The 18,788-nt window shown below is 42.3% G+C and overlaps 2 protein-coding genes across 2 annotated transcripts in view; one reads left to right on the top strand and one right to left on the bottom strand.

Annotated features, from left to right (window-relative positions):
- furinb (furin (paired basic amino acid cleaving enzyme) b) overlaps nucleotides 1-2,444 on the top strand; it is a 94,757-nt gene extending 92,313 nt beyond the window's left edge. The window contains exon 15 of the mRNA XM_037682716.1: nucleotides 1,717-2,444. Within this exon, the coding sequence (XP_037538644.1) occupies nucleotides 1,717-2,429 (713 nt within the window). The 3' untranslated portion in view covers nucleotides 2,430-2,444. The remainder of the gene's footprint in view (nucleotides 1-1,716) is intronic.
- Nucleotides 2,445-8,641: 6,197 nt separating this feature from the next.
- man2a2 (mannosidase, alpha, class 2A, member 2) overlaps nucleotides 8,642-18,788 on the bottom strand; it is a 15,947-nt gene continuing 5,800 nt past the window's right edge. Inside the window, exons 6-25 of the mRNA XM_037682715.1 lie at nucleotides 18,498-18,669; nucleotides 18,160-18,287; nucleotides 17,670-17,843; nucleotides 16,884-17,070; nucleotides 16,193-16,370; nucleotides 15,682-15,884; nucleotides 14,674-14,856; nucleotides 14,387-14,501; nucleotides 14,206-14,276; nucleotides 13,956-14,121; nucleotides 13,176-13,412; nucleotides 12,855-12,977; nucleotides 12,500-12,614; nucleotides 12,207-12,340; nucleotides 11,983-12,124; nucleotides 11,131-11,264; nucleotides 10,818-10,895; nucleotides 10,130-10,324; nucleotides 9,933-10,046; nucleotides 8,642-9,324 (exon numbers count right to left, since the gene is read on the bottom strand). Coding sequence (XP_037538643.1) covers nucleotides 9,172-9,324; nucleotides 9,933-10,046; nucleotides 10,130-10,324; nucleotides 10,818-10,895; nucleotides 11,131-11,264; nucleotides 11,983-12,124; nucleotides 12,207-12,340; nucleotides 12,500-12,614; nucleotides 12,855-12,977; nucleotides 13,176-13,412; nucleotides 13,956-14,121; nucleotides 14,206-14,276; nucleotides 14,387-14,501; nucleotides 14,674-14,856; nucleotides 15,682-15,884; nucleotides 16,193-16,370; nucleotides 16,884-17,070; nucleotides 17,670-17,843; nucleotides 18,160-18,287; nucleotides 18,498-18,669 — 3,002 coding nt within the window. The 3' untranslated portion in view covers nucleotides 8,642-9,171. The remainder of the gene's footprint in view (nucleotides 9,325-9,932; nucleotides 10,047-10,129; nucleotides 10,325-10,817; nucleotides 10,896-11,130; nucleotides 11,265-11,982; nucleotides 12,125-12,206; nucleotides 12,341-12,499; nucleotides 12,615-12,854; nucleotides 12,978-13,175; nucleotides 13,413-13,955; nucleotides 14,122-14,205; nucleotides 14,277-14,386; nucleotides 14,502-14,673; nucleotides 14,857-15,681; nucleotides 15,885-16,192; nucleotides 16,371-16,883; nucleotides 17,071-17,669; nucleotides 17,844-18,159; nucleotides 18,288-18,497; nucleotides 18,670-18,788) is intronic.

The following is an 18,788-nucleotide window of genomic DNA, read 5'->3' as shown; positions in this document are numbered from 1 at the left end:
ATAGGCATTTTAAACCCTTCCCACACTCTTGCGATATTCTAAACATTGTTTCTAAACTCCAAACGCTCTAAAAGAGCACAGAATATCATGATTTCAGCTCCCTGCCTCTGGCTGCACGCTCAGTCACGCCCACTTCTCTGCTCTCCATGCAGAGATCAGCTGATCAGCTGCAGGAGTAGCTTCTCCCACAGCTATGGGCTGCACACAGGTGCAAAATCATTTAAAATAATTTATTTGAAATAAAAATCCATGCCGACTGTGCGGCTCTTCCATCAATCAGCCATTGTGTGTCATGTCCATTCTAATTTTAAAAAACCCGCAATAGAGCGAGTCTGTGAAAAATGAACCGCCAAATAGTGAAGGATTAGTGTAATAATAAGTTAGATAGATATATAAAAAAAGATAATGAAGCTACAAAATAAAAACTAGTAAAATTATTTGCCTGTCCATCCATCCATTATCTTTTACCCGCTTCTTCCATTTTGGGTCATGGGGGTCGCCGGTGCCTGTGTCTGGCAGTCACTGTGCGAGGGGCGGGGGACACCCTGGACGGGTCGCAAGTCCATCACAGGGACACATAGAGACAAACGAGACAAACAACCATTCACTCTCTCACTCACACCTAGTGACAATTTAGAGTTACCAATCAGTCTAACATGCATGTGCAGAAAGGTAATTACTATTGGGCAGATTTGTTAAAATCAAAAATATCTGGTGAAATCTATTGAACAATCTGAAGAGAACAATTTATTAACAGTGGATTTACTTGCATAGATTTTTTTATTGTTATAATTAAACTTGGATTGCCAGTATGATAACATGTTTAATGTGCAACAAAGTTAAGTCAGGTCATCTGGACGGGTTCTTTTTTTGTTAAGACGTTTCATCCTTCATCCAAAGGACTTCATCAGTTCAAGGAGCCACAAACATACTCAGTCCCACAGGCGGCACACTCATAGTGGACCAACCAGGAAGTTTAACCATAGTGGGCCCCAGAAACCATCTTATCACCAGCAAACTGGTTGATCCACTATGGGAGTGTGCTGCTTGTGTAACTGAGTCTGTTGTGACTCCTGGGACTGATGAAGTCCTTTGGATGAAGGACGAAACGTCTCAACAAAAAAAGAAACCGTCCAGAGGACCTGACTGAACTTTGTTGGAATTTTTACTTGGATTATTGAGCATGAACTTCGATGTTTAATGTGCATATGTTTTAAAGGTAACTACATTTGAACCAACTAAAAAAACTAAAATCCTCATTTTCATGTCTAGTCTGCTGTTGCATGTTGTCACTGAAAACAAGTTAAATAAGATTTAACAGATATTACATAAACTGAACGTTTCAACTGAAGGTTTGTGAAAAGGATGAAAGAGGACAAGAAGTTTATCTGATACAATCAGTGCCTCTTCCAATTACTGGCGGTGTCCGTTGCCAGAAGAGTGCTCCGTCTCTCAGAGTGTAGAAGAAGAAAATCCTTTGTGTTTCAGGGTAGATGGAAAACTTCAGTGAAAACATGTAATCAAGTTATTAAACCATATGATGGATGTTTGTAACAAAATCTTGTTTCATTACAGTGTTTAAATGGTTGTCTTATGGCAGTCAGGGATTTTAGAGGTTTATCTAAAAAATATATAGCTTACTGTGCAAAAGTCCTAAGTCAGCCACATTTCTTTTAATCCTTTAAGTATTTTTTTTGTCTCGTCCTGTCCCCTCAGAGTGCAGCCCTGGCTTCTCCCTCTTCCTTCAGGGTTGTGTGAAGCTGTGTCCTCCGGGGTTCACGTCAGGACCACAGCTCCTCAACCTGTCTCTTGAGAACTGGGTGGACCTGTCCTCGGTGCAGGCCTGCCTGCCCTGCAACCCGGCCTGCCTCACCTGCTCCGGCACCGGACCCACAGATTGCCTGTCCTGCCCGCCTCACAGCCACCTGGTCCTCACCTCCTGTCTGCACCAGAACCAGGTCCAGCGGAAGTCCCCCCTCACGGTCGGACTCCAGAGTCAAGAAAACGAGCTGGAGGCCAAAAGCCCGGCGGCAGCAAATCGCAACAAAAACGGAGAAACCGAGGAGCTCCCAGGGCTCGGTGTGGCTCCGCCCACTCAGCTGCCTGTCGTCGTGGCAGTTCTCAGCTGTGCCTTCATCCTGGCCGCCTTTATTGGAGTCTTCTTTTTGCTACAGTTACGCTCAGGCGACGCTTCTGTGGCCTGGAGGACCAAACTCCCCTCTGTGCTTTCAGAGACGCGAGGGATGCATGTGGGCTTTGGTTTGAGCTTCCATCGGAGACGGGAGAGGAAGACTCGAATCTGCTACAAGGGGGTCCCCACTGTGTGGGCGGACGAGGACACGATTGTCTACGAGTCTGAATCAGACGGCGAGGATGTAGACAGTCACAGCGAGAGGACAGCTTTTATCAAAACGCAGAGCTCGATGTAGCCGAAGCTGCTTCACCTGCTGTGGTGACACCACGGCGTCCTGAGTGACATCAGAGCTGAAACACAAAAAAACAGGCCTTACTGTTCATTCAACCTTCATGTATTTATTTACAATATTTTAATTTATCAATATTTATTATGTCTTTACTTCTGTGTCACCGATATTAGGTGTTATGCAAGTATTTTACTCATCTTGAAGCATTCCTGAATATTTGGACACTTTATCAAATTTAGCCACAAAGATATCCATCATTTCAACCGTACAAATGGTGGATCCTTTAGTTCCCATAATGCAACTGAAAATTCAGCTCTAAACTGCATACTTGCAGGACAGGCCTATTTGAAACAAAGAGATTTTTAAAAAGCTACATTAAAAACTGTCACGATAAACAATAAATCAATTAATCGCATGATAAATGAAAATTATCGACCTCATTTTCATTTATCGGCGTCATCATTTCTTTGTCTCTCGTTCTACTGAAGACACTGGATGACAAAAGGCTCAACTCCGGTGCTCTTCACTGACCCCTCCCTTTCTCTCAAAATCGTGTTTTTGGATCATTAAAAGCAGCTAAGCTGAGAAGCTAAGCTATGAGCTAAGCTAACAGGCTGACCTCGGGGAAAAACCCTCCGTCTTGTCGAAGCTCCAAAATTCACGGTTGAAACCCGTGCCTTCGTGTAAAAAGTTGTTTTTCTCTGCAAAAAGAAGCTGAGAACTTGTTTACTGATTTTTTTATTAAAAGCTTTGTGTGAAAAATTCTATGCTAAAGAGTTCAAACCACACCAAGCGTCCGCCATTTTGAGGACTGAAAAACAGGAAGGAGAGACAGCCCATGTCACATCAAGGGGCCTCCCTCCCATTTTTCTTAGACACGCTGCTCACTCCCTCACTATCCATCCTTCAGTTCAAACAGTCTTATACTGCCATCCAGTGGTCAAAAAAGGTACTACACACAAAAATTTACCAGCATTTTTTTCTTAAATTTGACAATTACTAATTATTGTCAAATTTCAAACAATATTATCGTTTATCGCAATAATTTCTGAGACAATTAATCGCCCAGCAAAATTTGTTATCGTGACAGGCCTAGTTTCAAATATGAAATTAATCCCGTTTCTATCAATACAGATTTCTCACCTCAGCGTGGACAGCAGGTTGGGGTCTTTAAGGAGTTCAGTGAAATCGCAGTGAAAAGTAAACCGTTCAGCTCGGTGCTTTATCAGAACACAAACCGAGCTTCGATAGTTTTGCTGTTACATTTCCAGTTTCCTGGCAGTCTGAGGTGATGAGAGGTTGCTGCTTTTTATGAGTTGGAAAAGTTTAAATTGAAGATTTCTGCAGCATAGTGGGATGCTATATAGGGGAGAAGAAGAAAAAAACCACCCCGCAGGCTGTTTGAGCAGGAAACTGTGGAGGATGTTGTTTTCAGTCGAGACGTATCTGATAAATGGTTCAGAAAAGCTTATCGACTTGTAGACGAGCGCTGATTTCAATGATATTATAAAAGCACTTAGCCCAAAGCTGCTTGTTTGACCTTTGGCAACATTGTCCCAGTCAGCTGCTTCTGGTGATCATTTTCTGCTCATGTTCTCCATCTGAGCAGCTCTATCATGATTTTGGAGCTTCTCCTCCAGAACATTTTGATCAAGGAGAAGCTCCCTCCCTCTATTGTCAGCATCGTACATAAAGATGGCGCATATTTCCCATCTGTGTAGACTCACCACTACACACAATGAATCAGCCTTCAGAACTATAGGCCACAAAAACAATGAGAGCACTTTTGAGAAAAACAAAAGAAAAAAACTTGTATTACATTTTCTATGTTTGTTTTATAGCTCTTTTTTTTTATTTAACTGACAACAGCTTGAGAAGTCGTGGAGAACAGTTTTATGCTGGAATAAAAAGACTGTTTCATAATTGGAGCTGTTTTGTCTCTTTTACTGCCAGGTGTTTAAACTTTAAATTCAGCCCCCAAAACACGAGCAGCACCCAACGGAGCAGATGGTTCCTCGCTTCTTCGCGGCCGTACGTCACCGCTGCAGACGTTCGTTTGAGCGCTGGGCTTTGTCGACGTGCCGGCATCCTTCTGTCGGTCTGCTCCCCGTTATCCAGCTGCAGCCGAAACGCCTTCAACTGTTCGCAAGAGTGCGCCTTAAAAATTCTCCAGAAATTGGAATGGCTGATCAGCAGCTTCCCTTTCCATCAACGTGCAGGTTACTGGGTTCGTGGGCAGAGGTGCATTCATTGCGCGCGTCATAATTAGACCTGCTGGGAAAACACGAGACATTTAAGTGCCCCTTGGATACATCTCGTTTCACATTATTTATGCTGCATGTGTGGAAACCCTTCACCTCATTACGCGTTTCTACAAGCTGTGCATTAGTTCACTGGTTTGCTTTAGCTGGTAATAATTACATATGTACTCGACTGGACTGACTGACAGACAAGGCAACAACTAATTAAGAACTGCACCAATGATTTTCATGTCAGATTTAAGCTAAACTGTTAGAGCTTAATGTGTTGGGGATGACTCTCAGCTACTACCACTAAAGTTTATCTCCATATCTTTCAAAGTGTCTGGGTTATAACCATTTTTGTGTTTGATAAGGTAAGTTGGCTTTGACAGCCATTTTAATTGGGTTCACTTGATAAGTTGAGCCGTTCTAGATGTCCATCTATTAATTACTTTCTGAAAGTTATTAAAATGTCTCCAGTGGTTCTTGAGATATTTTGCTAAAAATAAATGCGGACAGCAAAAACGTTACTTTTTCACCCAACAAAGTTAAATCAGGTCTTCTGGACGGTTTATTTTTGTTGAAACGTCCGCACCTTCACATAGTGGGTCAACCAGTTTGATGGTGTCTGGAGTCTGTCTTCTCCCCCGCCAACACTTTTTGAGGCAGTCATGACCAAAATGGTTCAAAACATCAAAAGTTCATGTTCAATAATCCAGGTGCAGTGCTTAATCTGGGCTGGATCCTACCGGAACAAAATCTGGGAACTCTTAATTTGACGGGGTGCGTTCCGACAACGGTTTGCTCGGATCCGGCAACTCAAATCTCCACCCCTAAAAAGTCCAAAGACATTGCGCATTTTTATTAAACTCAAAACTATAATTAACAGCACAACTAAATCGCAAATAAGTTTGACAGTTTTAAGTGGCTTATTAATAAAATTGATTAAAAATACAAGGAGTCTGTGGAGTGGATGTTCCGGCCGCAGCACGCGCACCAGCTCACACACACACGTTCATGTCCAGCAGAGACGCAGACGGCATGTCCCACAGGGTTGGAGTGTCAACACTTTCAGCGTCGTGCCCTGCAGACAGTGCACGTTACGCACAGGAGCATCTCCAGACAGCTCTACAGAGCGTGCACAACTCATACGTTTCAGACAAATAAAAAAGCTGTACTTTATTCAAAATTTACTGGGGGTGGACCAACAGACCCCCACCCCCGCTATTTGCGTTCCGGCATTGATCGGTTTACAAATCAAACCCTGTCCAGATGGATGAATACAAAGTTTCAGGTCCTCCGGAAAGTTTATTTTTTTGAAACGTTTTGTCTTTTATCCAAAAGACGTCAAACTGGTTGACCCACTATGTCAAGGTGCTTTTAATAAGACCGAGTTTGTTGTGGCTCCTCAAACTGATGAAGTCCTTTGGATGAAAAGCTAAACGTTTCAACACAAAGAAACCGTCCAGAAGACCCGACTTAACTGATGGATTTTTTTTACCTGGATTATTGAGCATGAACTTTTATGTTACCTTTTCACCTTCTCTGGTGAGCAACAAATCAGAAGCCCTTCAGCTGATTTCACGTTTAGATCAGCTGAACATTACAGGTCACAGATGTGTTCAGGCAGAATCTGATCCCGTCTTTTCCACTCAACAAGCAGGAAAACACTCACCATGAACATCTGAGCCTCCACTGAAGGCTCCTTCAGACAACCACTACGTCTCTTCTGCTGTCATCAACGTCGTGGGAGCAGTTTTGTCCTCGCCACTTTTTTCTCTTTGCACCTGATGTGCTTTCAGGTACTGTAGAACTTTTTTTTTTGTCCCAGCTCCTGCTCGTTGCCGTCACCGACACTTTAAGCATCTTTGCCTCAGGGTGGTGAACATGGGGTGAGCAAAATATATTTGAGGAGCTTTAATGCTCAGCTTGAGACTGTTCTCTTCAGCGGATTGTCCAAGTTTGAGACAAACCTGAGGGAGGATGTCTCAGCCTCTGAAGGCTGGACAAACTGACTCAATGTTGCCCCCTACTGACCAACTTTATTAAGCCAAGTCACAACAGAAAGATTCCCAAAAAGAATCCAGACAATAGTGTTTTTTTATATTTTATTTTTTTAACCCCACTCCCTTCAGCATTCTTTAAATCGCTGCCTTATATTACCTTTGAACAAACAAAAGAAACCGCTTCACAGACATTTAAAAATAAAGAGGTACAGAGAAAGCAGGTTTTAACACCGGGGAAAGTGCAAATAAAGATGTGATGGCGTCTGCTCTGACAGATGGTTCCCACAGCTGGAGGGAGGTGTGTTTGGAGGGGGGGCGCTGACATTTTGACCTCTAGAAAACCATATCTACGATGACACAAAGTCATCAGGGCAGGGGGAGATGGTAAGGTGCAACATGACGGTGAGAAGTCCAGCTTCAACACTAGACGAGCTCCTCCACAGCAGCTGGAAACAGCACAGACTGTCTGAAGACAAGGTTAAAATAAAACTAAGTAAAAAAAATTAATAAACTGCAGAGCTGAAACTGCAGCTTGGTTTGTTTTATTATTAAAAAATTATTAAAAATTAAAAAAAAAAAATTGAGTTGAGAATCCACTTTTGTGATTTGATCCAACCTATTGCTGTGGTCAGTAAAACAAAATGACTCTCAGAAGTACAGAAAGAAATAACTTGTTCTTGATAAAAAATAATAATTGCCGTTCTCTTTCATAACAAAAGGTCAAAAACGGTGTTTGTTAAAACTGGTCCTCTTTCACGATCTGAACGCCCAGAAGGAAAAAAACAAAAACGATTAAGGCTTTGAGAAACGGCCTAAAACATTAAAGGAATGTTCTTTCAGTCATGATGGAGGTCTTGCAGAACCAAGTTCAACAATTCTTAAGAACAAACTCATCACATGAACTGATCTCAAGAAATCATCTAATTTAGGCATGAATGAAATTATGCAGCACAAAAAATTTGATCCTAAACCTCAAATGTTCACTAGTATTTATGGTTGATATGTCGTTTGTATTTGGGCCTGTGAGCTGCGAGTTCGACAGAAGTACACACTGTTAGTACAATTAGTATTTGGTGTTTGTTTTGATGCCAGATTGAGACGATGGCAGAAAATACATTTTAGCATCACCGGCATTCTGGTCTCTTTTTTTTTTTTTTTTTTTTTGGTTTATTTGTTACGCAGATATGAAAAAAATATATTCTTTTTACCCAGAGAATACTTGCATTAAAAAAAAAGTGTTTTGTTTTACATGTATAAATGTTATATTTAGGGATATTTAGGCAGTACAAATTCAAGTGTTAATAAAAATTAGTCATGTTTGGCCTCGAATCTTGTAATGTGATTCAACAACATCTTGCCAAAAAGCATCCCTCTTAACAGAAAAGCACCTGTTTGCACTCACAAAATTAAAAATAAATTAAATCCATATGGAGATGGGTAAATTGTGTTTTCATTTTGAGTGACTGACCCCTTTACTCTTCTAAATATTCACCAATGAGTGGTTCTTTTTTTTTTTTGCTTTATGACTCCAGACAAAAGCAAAAGTACTATGACTGGTCCCTGATAGTGTACATCGACGATAATAAGCCTCAAGTATTCACATGAACATACTCTTCAGACATACACACCAATGCGTGGTACATGAGGTATAGTCTTTGACTGCATACAGTAACGCTACACAAACAAACACCCCTCTCAAAAATGGCCGACGCCTCCGACAGGCACAGACGCGTCGTAATTTTCTCATTAGCGCGTAGAGACATAAAAACCAGCTGACTATCTACAAGCAGAAACAGAAGACATGAGGAAAGTCGTCCTATATGATGAATGATCACACCGTCGTCACGTACAGACTGGTGTAAAGTTCTTCAACAGCTCAGGACTTATGAAAACACACATTCTGTCTGCTGCATTCAAGTTCCACCAAAAATACAACGAAAACTGAAAATTGATTGGTGGGGGGGGGGGGGGGGGGAAAGAAGGTGATCCATTTCCACTACGTTTGAAAAATAAAAACAGAACCCCATACATCAAATAAAGCTTTGTGAATTGCACTCTTCATGTGGCACCAGTCCCGGCCTCTCTCCTCCACCGGTTGGGATATTTACATTCAGTACTTTAGTGCAGGACGGAAACAAATTGAAAAAAAAAAAGGCAAGTTCTTAGAAAGCAGAACTGAAAGAGATTTCATTTTTGATTGTGGAGACAATCAGTTGTATCTGATGAGCGATTATGGCAGTCCTTCCAGATCTGGAGCAGCTGCTAAACTCACCAGGGTTTGTTTGTTTTTTTTGTCACGCTCTGAAGTAACAGCTACCGCCTGCCCCCTGCTGTGCAGCCTGTCCTGTTACAGCGGACCCTTCTCCAGGCTGTAGGTTTGTGGTTCTGCTTAACAACACAGGCAAACCCAGACTCACTTGTTGCCAGTATTAGGCTGGCTCGGGCTCAGATGTTGGTCCAAGGAGTCTGAGGTGCGTTGATGGTTTTTACTCTGGACGGCTCTTAGCGCAGTTTGATCCTGAAGGTGGAGATCTCCATGGGGTCCAGACTGATGGTGGAGTCGTTGGCCAGAGGCTTGCTGGACTGCATCAGAGTCAGAGACATGGGCTGGAGGAGATGGAGGTCCACGTTCTTGAAGAGACTCGATATGCTCAGCTGCAAAGGGAGGAAGTGAACGAAGTTCATGTAGTTTGTACAAAAAACATAATTCCCTTAACGTAGTGCTCCACAGTTAAACTTATTTGACCTTGCTCATGTTAAAATGCGCAGAATGCCTCCGTACAACGTCTGTGCTGAACTTAATGATGCACTCAGCTCTGAACAAGTTGGTTTAATAAAAAGAAAAACATGGATTTTGTAATATCTCATTTAATGTGCCTGTGCAGCCGAGCCGAGTGCCAACATTGTTTCAGAAACCCAAACACACACCATTATATTATATTTAATATATTCTCAACACAGGGTAATAAAATAACTTTGTGCAGACATATTTAGGAACATAAAAAACTCCTAAAGGCATGTTTCCACCACCCTGAACGTGTCTGGTTTTGTAATAAGTTTCTACTTGGTAATGTGCATTTACTCTGATAAATGCAGTGGAAACAGAGGAGGTACAGAAAAACAGCCTGAAGGAGATTACAGCCCCTAAATACACCAGTTATCCCCCATCAAACAAGCTCAAGCAAATAAAGTAACAAAAGCCTCATCAGGTCGATCATCCTTTCTATTTTTGCACATTTAAAACGAATGTAAATGATGCTGACCTGTCCCTCTGTGGTGGTACAGTTGAAGCCAAGGTTCTGAGCCTCGAAGCCACAGTCCAGCGCCAGACGATGTAAAATCAAGGCTGTGTAAGGAGACGGAGACAGGGGGTCTTTCTGCTCACAGAAACACAAAAAAGAACAACAATGCATAACAATAATCTAAAACCATCACCTTTGTGTATGTACAGCCATCTTACCTGGGTTTGGATGCTGCGCAGGTTCAGCAGGTGGAAGTCGCAGGGGAGGACGGACTTGAGCGGGACGAAGGTTTGTAGAGGAGGGACGCCGCGTCTTTTCGGCAGAACGGGCAGCGCCAAGACCTCATGGTTGAGGAGAGCAGCGGTCATGTGACTGACTATAGACGGGAAGCTAGTTGTTGGACTGTCCATCATCTGTAGGAGGGTGCAGATTGCTTTAATTGATCGTCTTAATTATTCCAGCATCAACAACTCACCTAGAGATGCTTCTGTGCTACAACATGAGGGACAAGATATAATTACTTTGTCAGAGTAAAAGGAACAGTTCTACTCACGACAGACGCGGTACTAATCACACACTTGTGACGTCAAATGTCACATTAAAAGAGTGTTAAGATGTTTCAGAATGTGATGTATTGTGACAGGTGAGTGTTACTTCATCCGTAGGCCCATCAGCAGGAAGATGATAAAACTGCAACCAGCGTCTTCCATCCTCTGCTCATGTCAATTCATTTACTTGATAAATTGTGTCATTAATTTCTCTCAGCTGTGCTAGAAGGATAAGAGACTGAACGTCTACACCTATGAGGCAGAGGGACGAATAAAGACACAAAATCCAAACTACCACTATGGAGGCAGCAATGATGGAGGCTAAAAAGCATCCTCATTGTTGCCAAGGCAACGTTACCTCGCGAACTCCTTCACTCAACAATTCAGAGATGAAAGAACGAAACAAGGACGAGAGTTTGGCAAAGAAGCCATCATGCTGAGGGTAATGGAGTGGAGACAAAGCAGAGAGGGGAAACAAAATTAGGAAGTGGAGAGGATAAAAAGAGACTGGATGATAACGAGCACCGACAAAAAAATATACATAACGTGTTAATGGAAACACAGGACAAGCTTGCATGGAGTCGTTCAACACCGACCCAAAAGGTCATTAGCTAGAATTTCAACAATATTCACCTAGTTTCAAAATGCACATTTGCCATCACCATGCTGACCTTGTTCCCGGTGAATCTCCTCTCCAGCAGGAGCCTGAAACGGTTGGCTGTCTTCTTGTTGTCTTTCAGGCCCTGACCCAGCCCGCGGTTATCATCCTGCATCAGGCGCCGGTCCATAATCACTTCGAGCTGGCCTGAGGGGGCGGGGAAGAAGCAGGGACAACAGCTGTGAAGTCAAGTCTACGTATTGATCTTCCAGACATCAGTGGAAAAATAATTCAGTTCAGTTCAGAGCACAGCATGAAGGCATGCCCTTTTTCACTGCGAGAGCCTCTAAAGCCGCCTCACTAAGTGCGGCTCCACTCGGTTCTTCTCAGGTGTTTGTGATTTGCCACTACAGTGGAGGTTGACCCGTTTCCCACTCTGTGGGCAGGATCCTAACTGGGGTTTTTGTGTTTGAGCCACTCTGCCCGTTGTGGTCCTTGCTCACTCTATAATGCGACTTGATATATACTCTTATATTTAGAACTCTTTAGCTCATCTCTGCACTGCTGATAAGTCCGGGTGTAGCCATGCTGCACCATCATCTCTGATATCTCTGCAAATGTGCTCAATTCTTGTGGCGCCGTCCGTCAACACGAAGTGGCAGTTCAGTTTGCAGTTTTGCTGGTCTGGTCATCCAGTGATGTAACTTTTGTCAAACTCAGGCCCTCGTAGCAGCCCGCTTGGAACCTCAAGGTGGTCCCATTAACTGGGCTGAGCGGGGTGGATACCAATAGTAGAGTCCCTTAACTGGTGTCGAAAGTTTTGACAGTAGCAAAGCACCATAAGGGAAATTTAAGGGGCCAAACTTGTAAAAATAACACTTCTAAAACAATTTAAAGGCAAATCAAAATAATAATAATCACAAACCACTTTCCAGGCTGGAGACGCCCAAAGACTGAGCAGTGTGCAGAGTGAGGCGGTGATGGCTGTCCTGGATGTACGCCTGGCTGGGCATCGGATAAAAGTTGGCCTGCAAGGGAAGCTTCTGGTGGTACCGACGAGGCTGAATCTACAAGACCAGAAGACAAACTCGGGTCATATTCTGATTTTATGTGGAGAAGTCAAAGTTCTCAGGACAAAGTGTGGCTGACCTGGAAGCCATTGAGGTCTGTGTAGAAGACATCTCCATTCTGAATGCTGGTGACCAGTCGCATGGCCAGCTCCTTGTTGGTCTGATCTCTGATGTCTACCATTGTAGTCATGTCAATAGATAAACCATCCACCCCTAAAAATGCAGCATGAGAAACACAAAACCAAAATAAAACGTATTAAACTGACATTTTCCTCAACAGATTGGCTCGTCATATTGCATCATCTGATGTTTTTAACCTATAAACAAAACGATCGGAGTCAAAGCCATTGTGCATCTTTGTAAGTTTATTACCTGGCACATTGTGTATGCGTATGGTCTGCTGAAAATGCTGGTATTGTGCCACCACTTCAGAGAAAAGAGGCCCTTCAACAACACGCACCACAGGTGGTTCTTTCTGGTTGTACGGCTACAAACAGGAAGAGACGGAGCAGTCATGAAGACAAGAAGCGAAAAAATAGGACACAACAGCCAACGTAATACGGTGCAGAAGATGAGTCTTTATACTTGGGTCTTTAAATCCAGAGATGACAACAGCCAGTCTGTTCTGCCCTGAGCTTCCCAGCAGGATAAAATGAGGATACCCATGGGAGGCTCCATCAAAGCTCTTTAGATGGAAACGCAACGTATGTGACATAACTAAGAATACCTTTGCTTTTCCATCAGGCAGGAAGAGGTAAGCTCCACTTTTGTCTTTCGAAGGACGCGTGCCATAGACCACGAACTGCATTTGAACCTTCACTTCCTGAGGATCATCCTTCCGCTTGATACTCTGCAGATGAAAAAACACAGAACGCAAGTAGATCAAGATGAAAGATTGATTCTGTAGCAACAAGACGAGCCCCATTCTCTTTGCTCAGGCTGCTACAAAGTATTTGGAGTTCTAGTTTAGTCTTCAGAAAGATCGAAGTGAAAACGGATTAGTAAATCCTTCATATAGATTAAAGAGCAACAGAAGCAGAGCAAATACCTCCAGTAGTCCAGTGGTTCCAGAGAAACCCAGGGTTAGGGCCTGACTGCTAATGTAGAAGGTCTGCGAGTCAGTGAGCTGAGAGCGGACAGGAAGTGGATCAACTGCCCTAGCAGTGACGCTACGACTAGACAGCCTGAGCACCGTGTCCGAGCGGAACGTCATGGGCGAGTCCGGAGAGTCATACAGATGGAAAACAGCCAGACTAAGAGGCGGCAAACGAACCATAAATGTTGCCTAGGTAGAAACGCACAAAAATGAAAAATCAGTAATGATCATAAACAGAGTGAAAACAAAAAGGCTCTCGTTGAAAAGGTTCTGGCTTCATTCCCCTTTTTAAATTAGAAGGTCAAGTGTTGATCAAAAGGCACCGATTAAAATGTTGCAGCTTTAACAAATTAGCAACAGTGCAGGAGTTAGCGTGTGAACAAAGACGGTGTTAATTAGAGCCTTTGTATTTTGTGTCACACTTAATTTTTCCAGTGAGTGAGCAGCTTTTTATTTAGAAGATCCAAATCATAAATAAATAAACTGCAAAGGCACATAAGAGCAAATGCTTACACATATACAGACTCGAGAAAAGATTTGAACCTTTTTTCCACTTTTAATTTACCAAAAAAAACAACCAAAGTTGTGCTCCTGAGTGAAAAAAATATGTGAAAGTAGAATAAATAAATAGGAACAAATAAATTATATGTGAAAGTAGAGAATAATTGGAACAAATAAATGATACGTCTGTCAAAGCCTTTGCTGAACTGTGCAGAAACGTAAACATCTTACCTCGAATACCTCAGCGCTCATCTGAGTCCCAGAGCTCCACTGAGCACTCAGCTGCACAGGAAGAGTCTGTCCATCCTCGGTAAGCACCCGCACCCTGACTGTGTTGACCAGCACGGTCACTGTGCACAGGCGCTCATGCTCGATGGGGTTGAACAGAACCAGATACCTGGCAGAAAAAAAATACAAATTTTAAGCACAGGATGTTGGGATTTGGCTGAGAGAGGACTCGAGAGGAAAGAAAAGATAATACCTGGGTCCTGCTGGGTCCAGCTCGATTAAGGTGCGCTGAGGCAGAGAGTCTTGAGTCGCACGCCTGTCATCCTATAGATGTTAGATATAATGAAGACCATATATTGAATATATGCAGCAAGATTCTTAAGTTTCCTTTTTGTTCTGAAAACACAAAAGTGTCAGTCTGCATTTTGCCTCACCGTCTCCAGGAAGGGCTCTGTCTGGTAAAAGCGATAAAACTCTTTGTTCTTCATCACCAGGAAATGAGCAGCATTGATGATAACTCTCTTCAGTCCGATAAGTGCACGCAGTAACCTAAAGGTGTAGCAGGAAATAGAAGTTGCTCACGTCAACGGTCCCTGAAGAAATGGTCACTATTGTGCTTTGATGTGTTGAAAAGGACAGGATGAGACATCACAAAGCAGGTATGTGATTTTTTTTAATTATTATTATAATGTGATGTATTTTTCTGCCGTCAGCGCCTTACTTGTTGCCATAATCGATGGCGACGTTCTCCTTCGCAGTGCCGGTAATCGCATCGTGATGCTGGAAGAGGCCAACTGACCGTCTTGCATCAACCAGCAGGGCATAATCTGACACGGGGTAGCGTCCTTCCATACCTGCATGACGAGCGTTGGCAACCGCCAGGCTATAAAGGATTTCTGCTCCCCTGAAGGACAGCAACAAAAAATTATTAATTATTGATGAATAAAAACTGTTTTCTTTGGTGAGCTACAAATGTGTTCATATCCCATAATTAGAAACACTTGCATATAGTTAAAGAAGCAACAACTAAAAAGTAACAAGATCTATAATTTATTTAGTAGAGCATTTTACATGTATATTACATACACGGTACTTTTGTGGTTTTTATGTGAATGTTAAAGCGTTTGTGCATTTACAATTTTATGAGCAATGTGTGTACTTGGAGGATATGCAACAATGACACGATGGCAAACCATGTGTCAAGTTAGAGATGAAAGGAAGCAACTGATCATTGTGACAGCTGAAAAGTAGAGAAAAGGTACGTTATTTAAAAAGCTAGAGTTTTTTTCTGCTCCTTTTGAACATGTTAGGATATTTTAGATCATTTTGTTGCTCTTTTTTTTTTTCTTAATTCCTTTGTTGAAACTTTTTTTTTTTTTTTGCCTACATGAACAATATGCTCCAACACCCAAATGAAGTATGACAAAAGACGTGTACATATGAACTTCAAAACTGCGTCTGCTTTTCTGGTATGATTTAAGAATAAACAAGAATACTAATTTATTTTCTGTTTTGTCAGCTCCCTTCCTCAGGGGTCACCACAGCCAACAAACAATTTAACAATTGTCCTCCCTGAAGAAACCTGGGCTCAAACCCGCATTTTAGAATGATAAAACCTCAATAATAACCACTGACCACTTTTCTTCTTTTTAAACTGTGTTTTTGTTACACAACAGACCCTTAATACTCCGTTTTCTTGTTGAGTGATGTGTTAATAAAGTTGACCTACCTGAGATGAGACTCAATGACACGGTCCAGGCTTTTGTAAAAAGGTCGAGAAGTGTAATAACCAGTCCAGTAGTGGTCTTCACGGTCTGCATAGGCAAAGAAATCCCCACCAAGAACAGGAAAGTCACCGGGTCTAGATCCTTGAGCGACTCCATAAGCTTTGTATACAGCGTTAAAATAGTCCGTCAGAGTCCCAAACTGAGCCTGTAAGAACAAGATGACCGAACAGTTCGAAAAAGAAAACTCCCAAACAAACACAGCCAAACAAAAGAAATGGCTTTCATTTATTATTTGTGGGCTTTTCATGTTGCACTGCAGCTTTTGAGTCAGGCATCAAATCACGACACATTCTTTGTTCTGTCAAGCAAGTTATAACATGGCTGCATAATTCATTCGTGCACTGGAAAACTTCATGCAGAGATGTACAAACAATAAAATGATTTATGACCCAAAATTTTTGTTAAATAAAACATTTTGATAACACTGTGACAAGTGTAAAATTCTTTTCTCACCTGAACATGCAGCTCAGGGTGAGAATTCATGTAGTCGAACAGCTTCTGATAATTGACGTACTGCTGATCCCACTCCAGGGCTTTATCGTAGCGAAAGTCGTCTCCTAGAGGAACGAGGAGCACCTTGCTGCGGTAGAGTTTGGACTTTTTACGGTACTGGTCCAGAAGCAGCTGTGCTCTGCATGAAAGAAAAGGGTGAGAGGAATAAAATTAAACTGAGAAGTACAGCGGGTTCGTTAGGAAATCCCTACGCCTCTAGAAAAGAAAAAAAAAAGGTTTAATTGGCTCTCGAGGTAGTTTTCACTGAAATACAGGCTCTAAAAGCTGCAATGATAATAATAATGTGGTTCCAAGACTATAAGCACTTCATGTCCACATTCCTTAGTTCATTTCCACTCTGGCTGTTGTCACTGGCATGAGTTCAAGCAGTTTATTAAGAGACCATTACAAAGTGCAACAGCAATGACACTCATTATGTGCGTTACTGAATTTGAATGGAAACAAAAATGTTGTAGAGAGGACACCCTAACTTAGAACGAACACTAATACACATGCAACAAAATGTCTTCACAAGCTTTTTTTCTGGCCAGTTAAACTTCACAATCTAACCTGATGAACCCTTTGAGCAACAATTTATCCCAATTACAGTTCATTACTTCTGTCCTCATCAGTTTAGGAACTAAATGCTCACCTTTCTGCTACATTGGCTTCCACCACAGATTTTGGCGGCACTTTCCAGGGACAGTTGATCCGACCTCCCGGTAACCTTTTAAAGTCAAACTGACAACAGATCTTTGGATCGGGCCCACAGGTGTGAGGCACATCGTAGCTGTAGAACGGCATCATGTGGCAAAACATGTCCGTGCTCGACCCAGTGTCTGTTAAAGAATTACAATCAAAAGTAGAAAAATTTATTAAGTTAGAAAATATTCAATATTAAGAGTAGTTCAGAAACCAAATATAATGAAGGTGACACAGAAAGCATGATTTTCTCTTGACATTGGGGAACATAGACACATCATGCTCATACATTTACTGCCAGTGATCTCATGATAAAAATATAAAAATGACTAAATATCATTTTAAGTACTTGCAATGTAAAAACTGATATCTAAAAATTTGTGATACTTTCACTTAAAAGCAAACAAGCAGACCTGTGGCAGCCATGCTATTTTCAGAAATTATACAACAGACAAAAAGCCAAAGAGGAGATACGTGGATGCAGTTAGAGATGAGTTGGAGCGAAGAGGTAAAAGACAGTGAGATGGAGGAAGATGAGTCGCTGTGAAAACCTCTGAACAGGGAACAGCTGAAAGAAAAAGACGACTAAAGACAGCACTGTTGAGATCGTTTCAGTGTGAGCTTTCCAAAATTCTTCTCCATTTTAACTCCATTGGCAAGTGGCTTGGCTCCTCTTTAAATGAGCTTGAAGATAAGCACATGAATCATAAGATGTTGCTGGCGCTGCTCCACTCACCCCATGCCTGCCTCCACATAAACTCCAGACTGCGTGTGGAGGAAAAGTGTTTTTTTATTGAATAGTGGATCCTTTGGATGAGCATGCTGGTCAGGTTAGCCCTCTTCAGCAAATAAGGCATGGTGGCACTGTGGCCAAAGGGGTCTACCGCCCACCCGCTGTGAGGAGTTACACCTAGAAAACAAGTGAGAAGCAAGTACTTCAGTTAAATGCTTGGACAAAGAGGGAGATGCATTTAGGATGCAAGATGCACAGAAAACACCACAAATCATTTTATCGCCTGCAGAGGCAGGCGCCACATCTGTTGCATGTGGGATGCTGAGCCTCAATTTTACTACCAAGCACACTGAGGAGTGGAATAATTTAGAATCATGGGAAGGCACAAGTCCTTAAACTTCACAGAGTGGAGTCACTTCAACATTTCTGCACCATTCGTCTGAATAAAAATGCCAGTGCTTGAAAAAGGAATCGTTGCTGATCGAGTGTGTACCAAGATTTTGTTCTAGCCACTGATGCCCTTCAATGAGCTGGTCTATCATGGCAAAGTAGTGAGCGTTGGCTTCATCCGTCATCACCCAACCTCCTGTCACCATCTCCAGCTGTCCTCCAAGGATTAGCCTGTTAAAAAGAATGGATTAAGAGAAGCAAGGTGAGAATAATCCAGCCCTAATGTGACGAGTTGCACTAACCAGACAGCAGACTATTTTTAGATCTTGAATAATCTGGCAGCAGGTATGCCCTGCTGTGTAGTGCTTATAGGCTCAACTGTCTGCATCTACTAATTCTGAAGATAATGAGCTATGTTTGCTTCACCTAACTGTGACTCACTTGCGCATGGCCTCCTGTTTATACACATCTGCAGTCTCCCACCACTTGGCGAAGAAGGAAATCTCAGACCATATGAACTTCCGGCGAGGATCCTCAGCCAGCTTCACAACCATGTTGTTTAAAATGTGTTGTGTCTGGTCTGTGAAGTACTTGTCAAAAGTCTTGACCCATCCTAAAATCGGGGGGGGGGGGGGGGGGGGGGGGGAAGAAGGACCCAAAAACAAAAAAAAAAAAAAGGGACAACACAAAAAAAAAAAAATCATTATTAATTAACGGGAACAAAAACAAAAA

This window comes from Nematolebias whitei, chromosome 10 (genome assembly GCF_014905685.2).
Source record: "Nematolebias whitei isolate Nwh7 chromosome 10, NemWhi1, whole genome shotgun sequence".
In the NCBI taxonomy this organism is placed as follows: Eukaryota; Metazoa; Chordata; class Actinopteri; order Cyprinodontiformes; family Rivulidae; genus Nematolebias; species Nematolebias whitei.
Note: the sequence above shows the minus strand (reverse complement) of the source record. Positions and strands in the feature narration are given on the sequence as shown.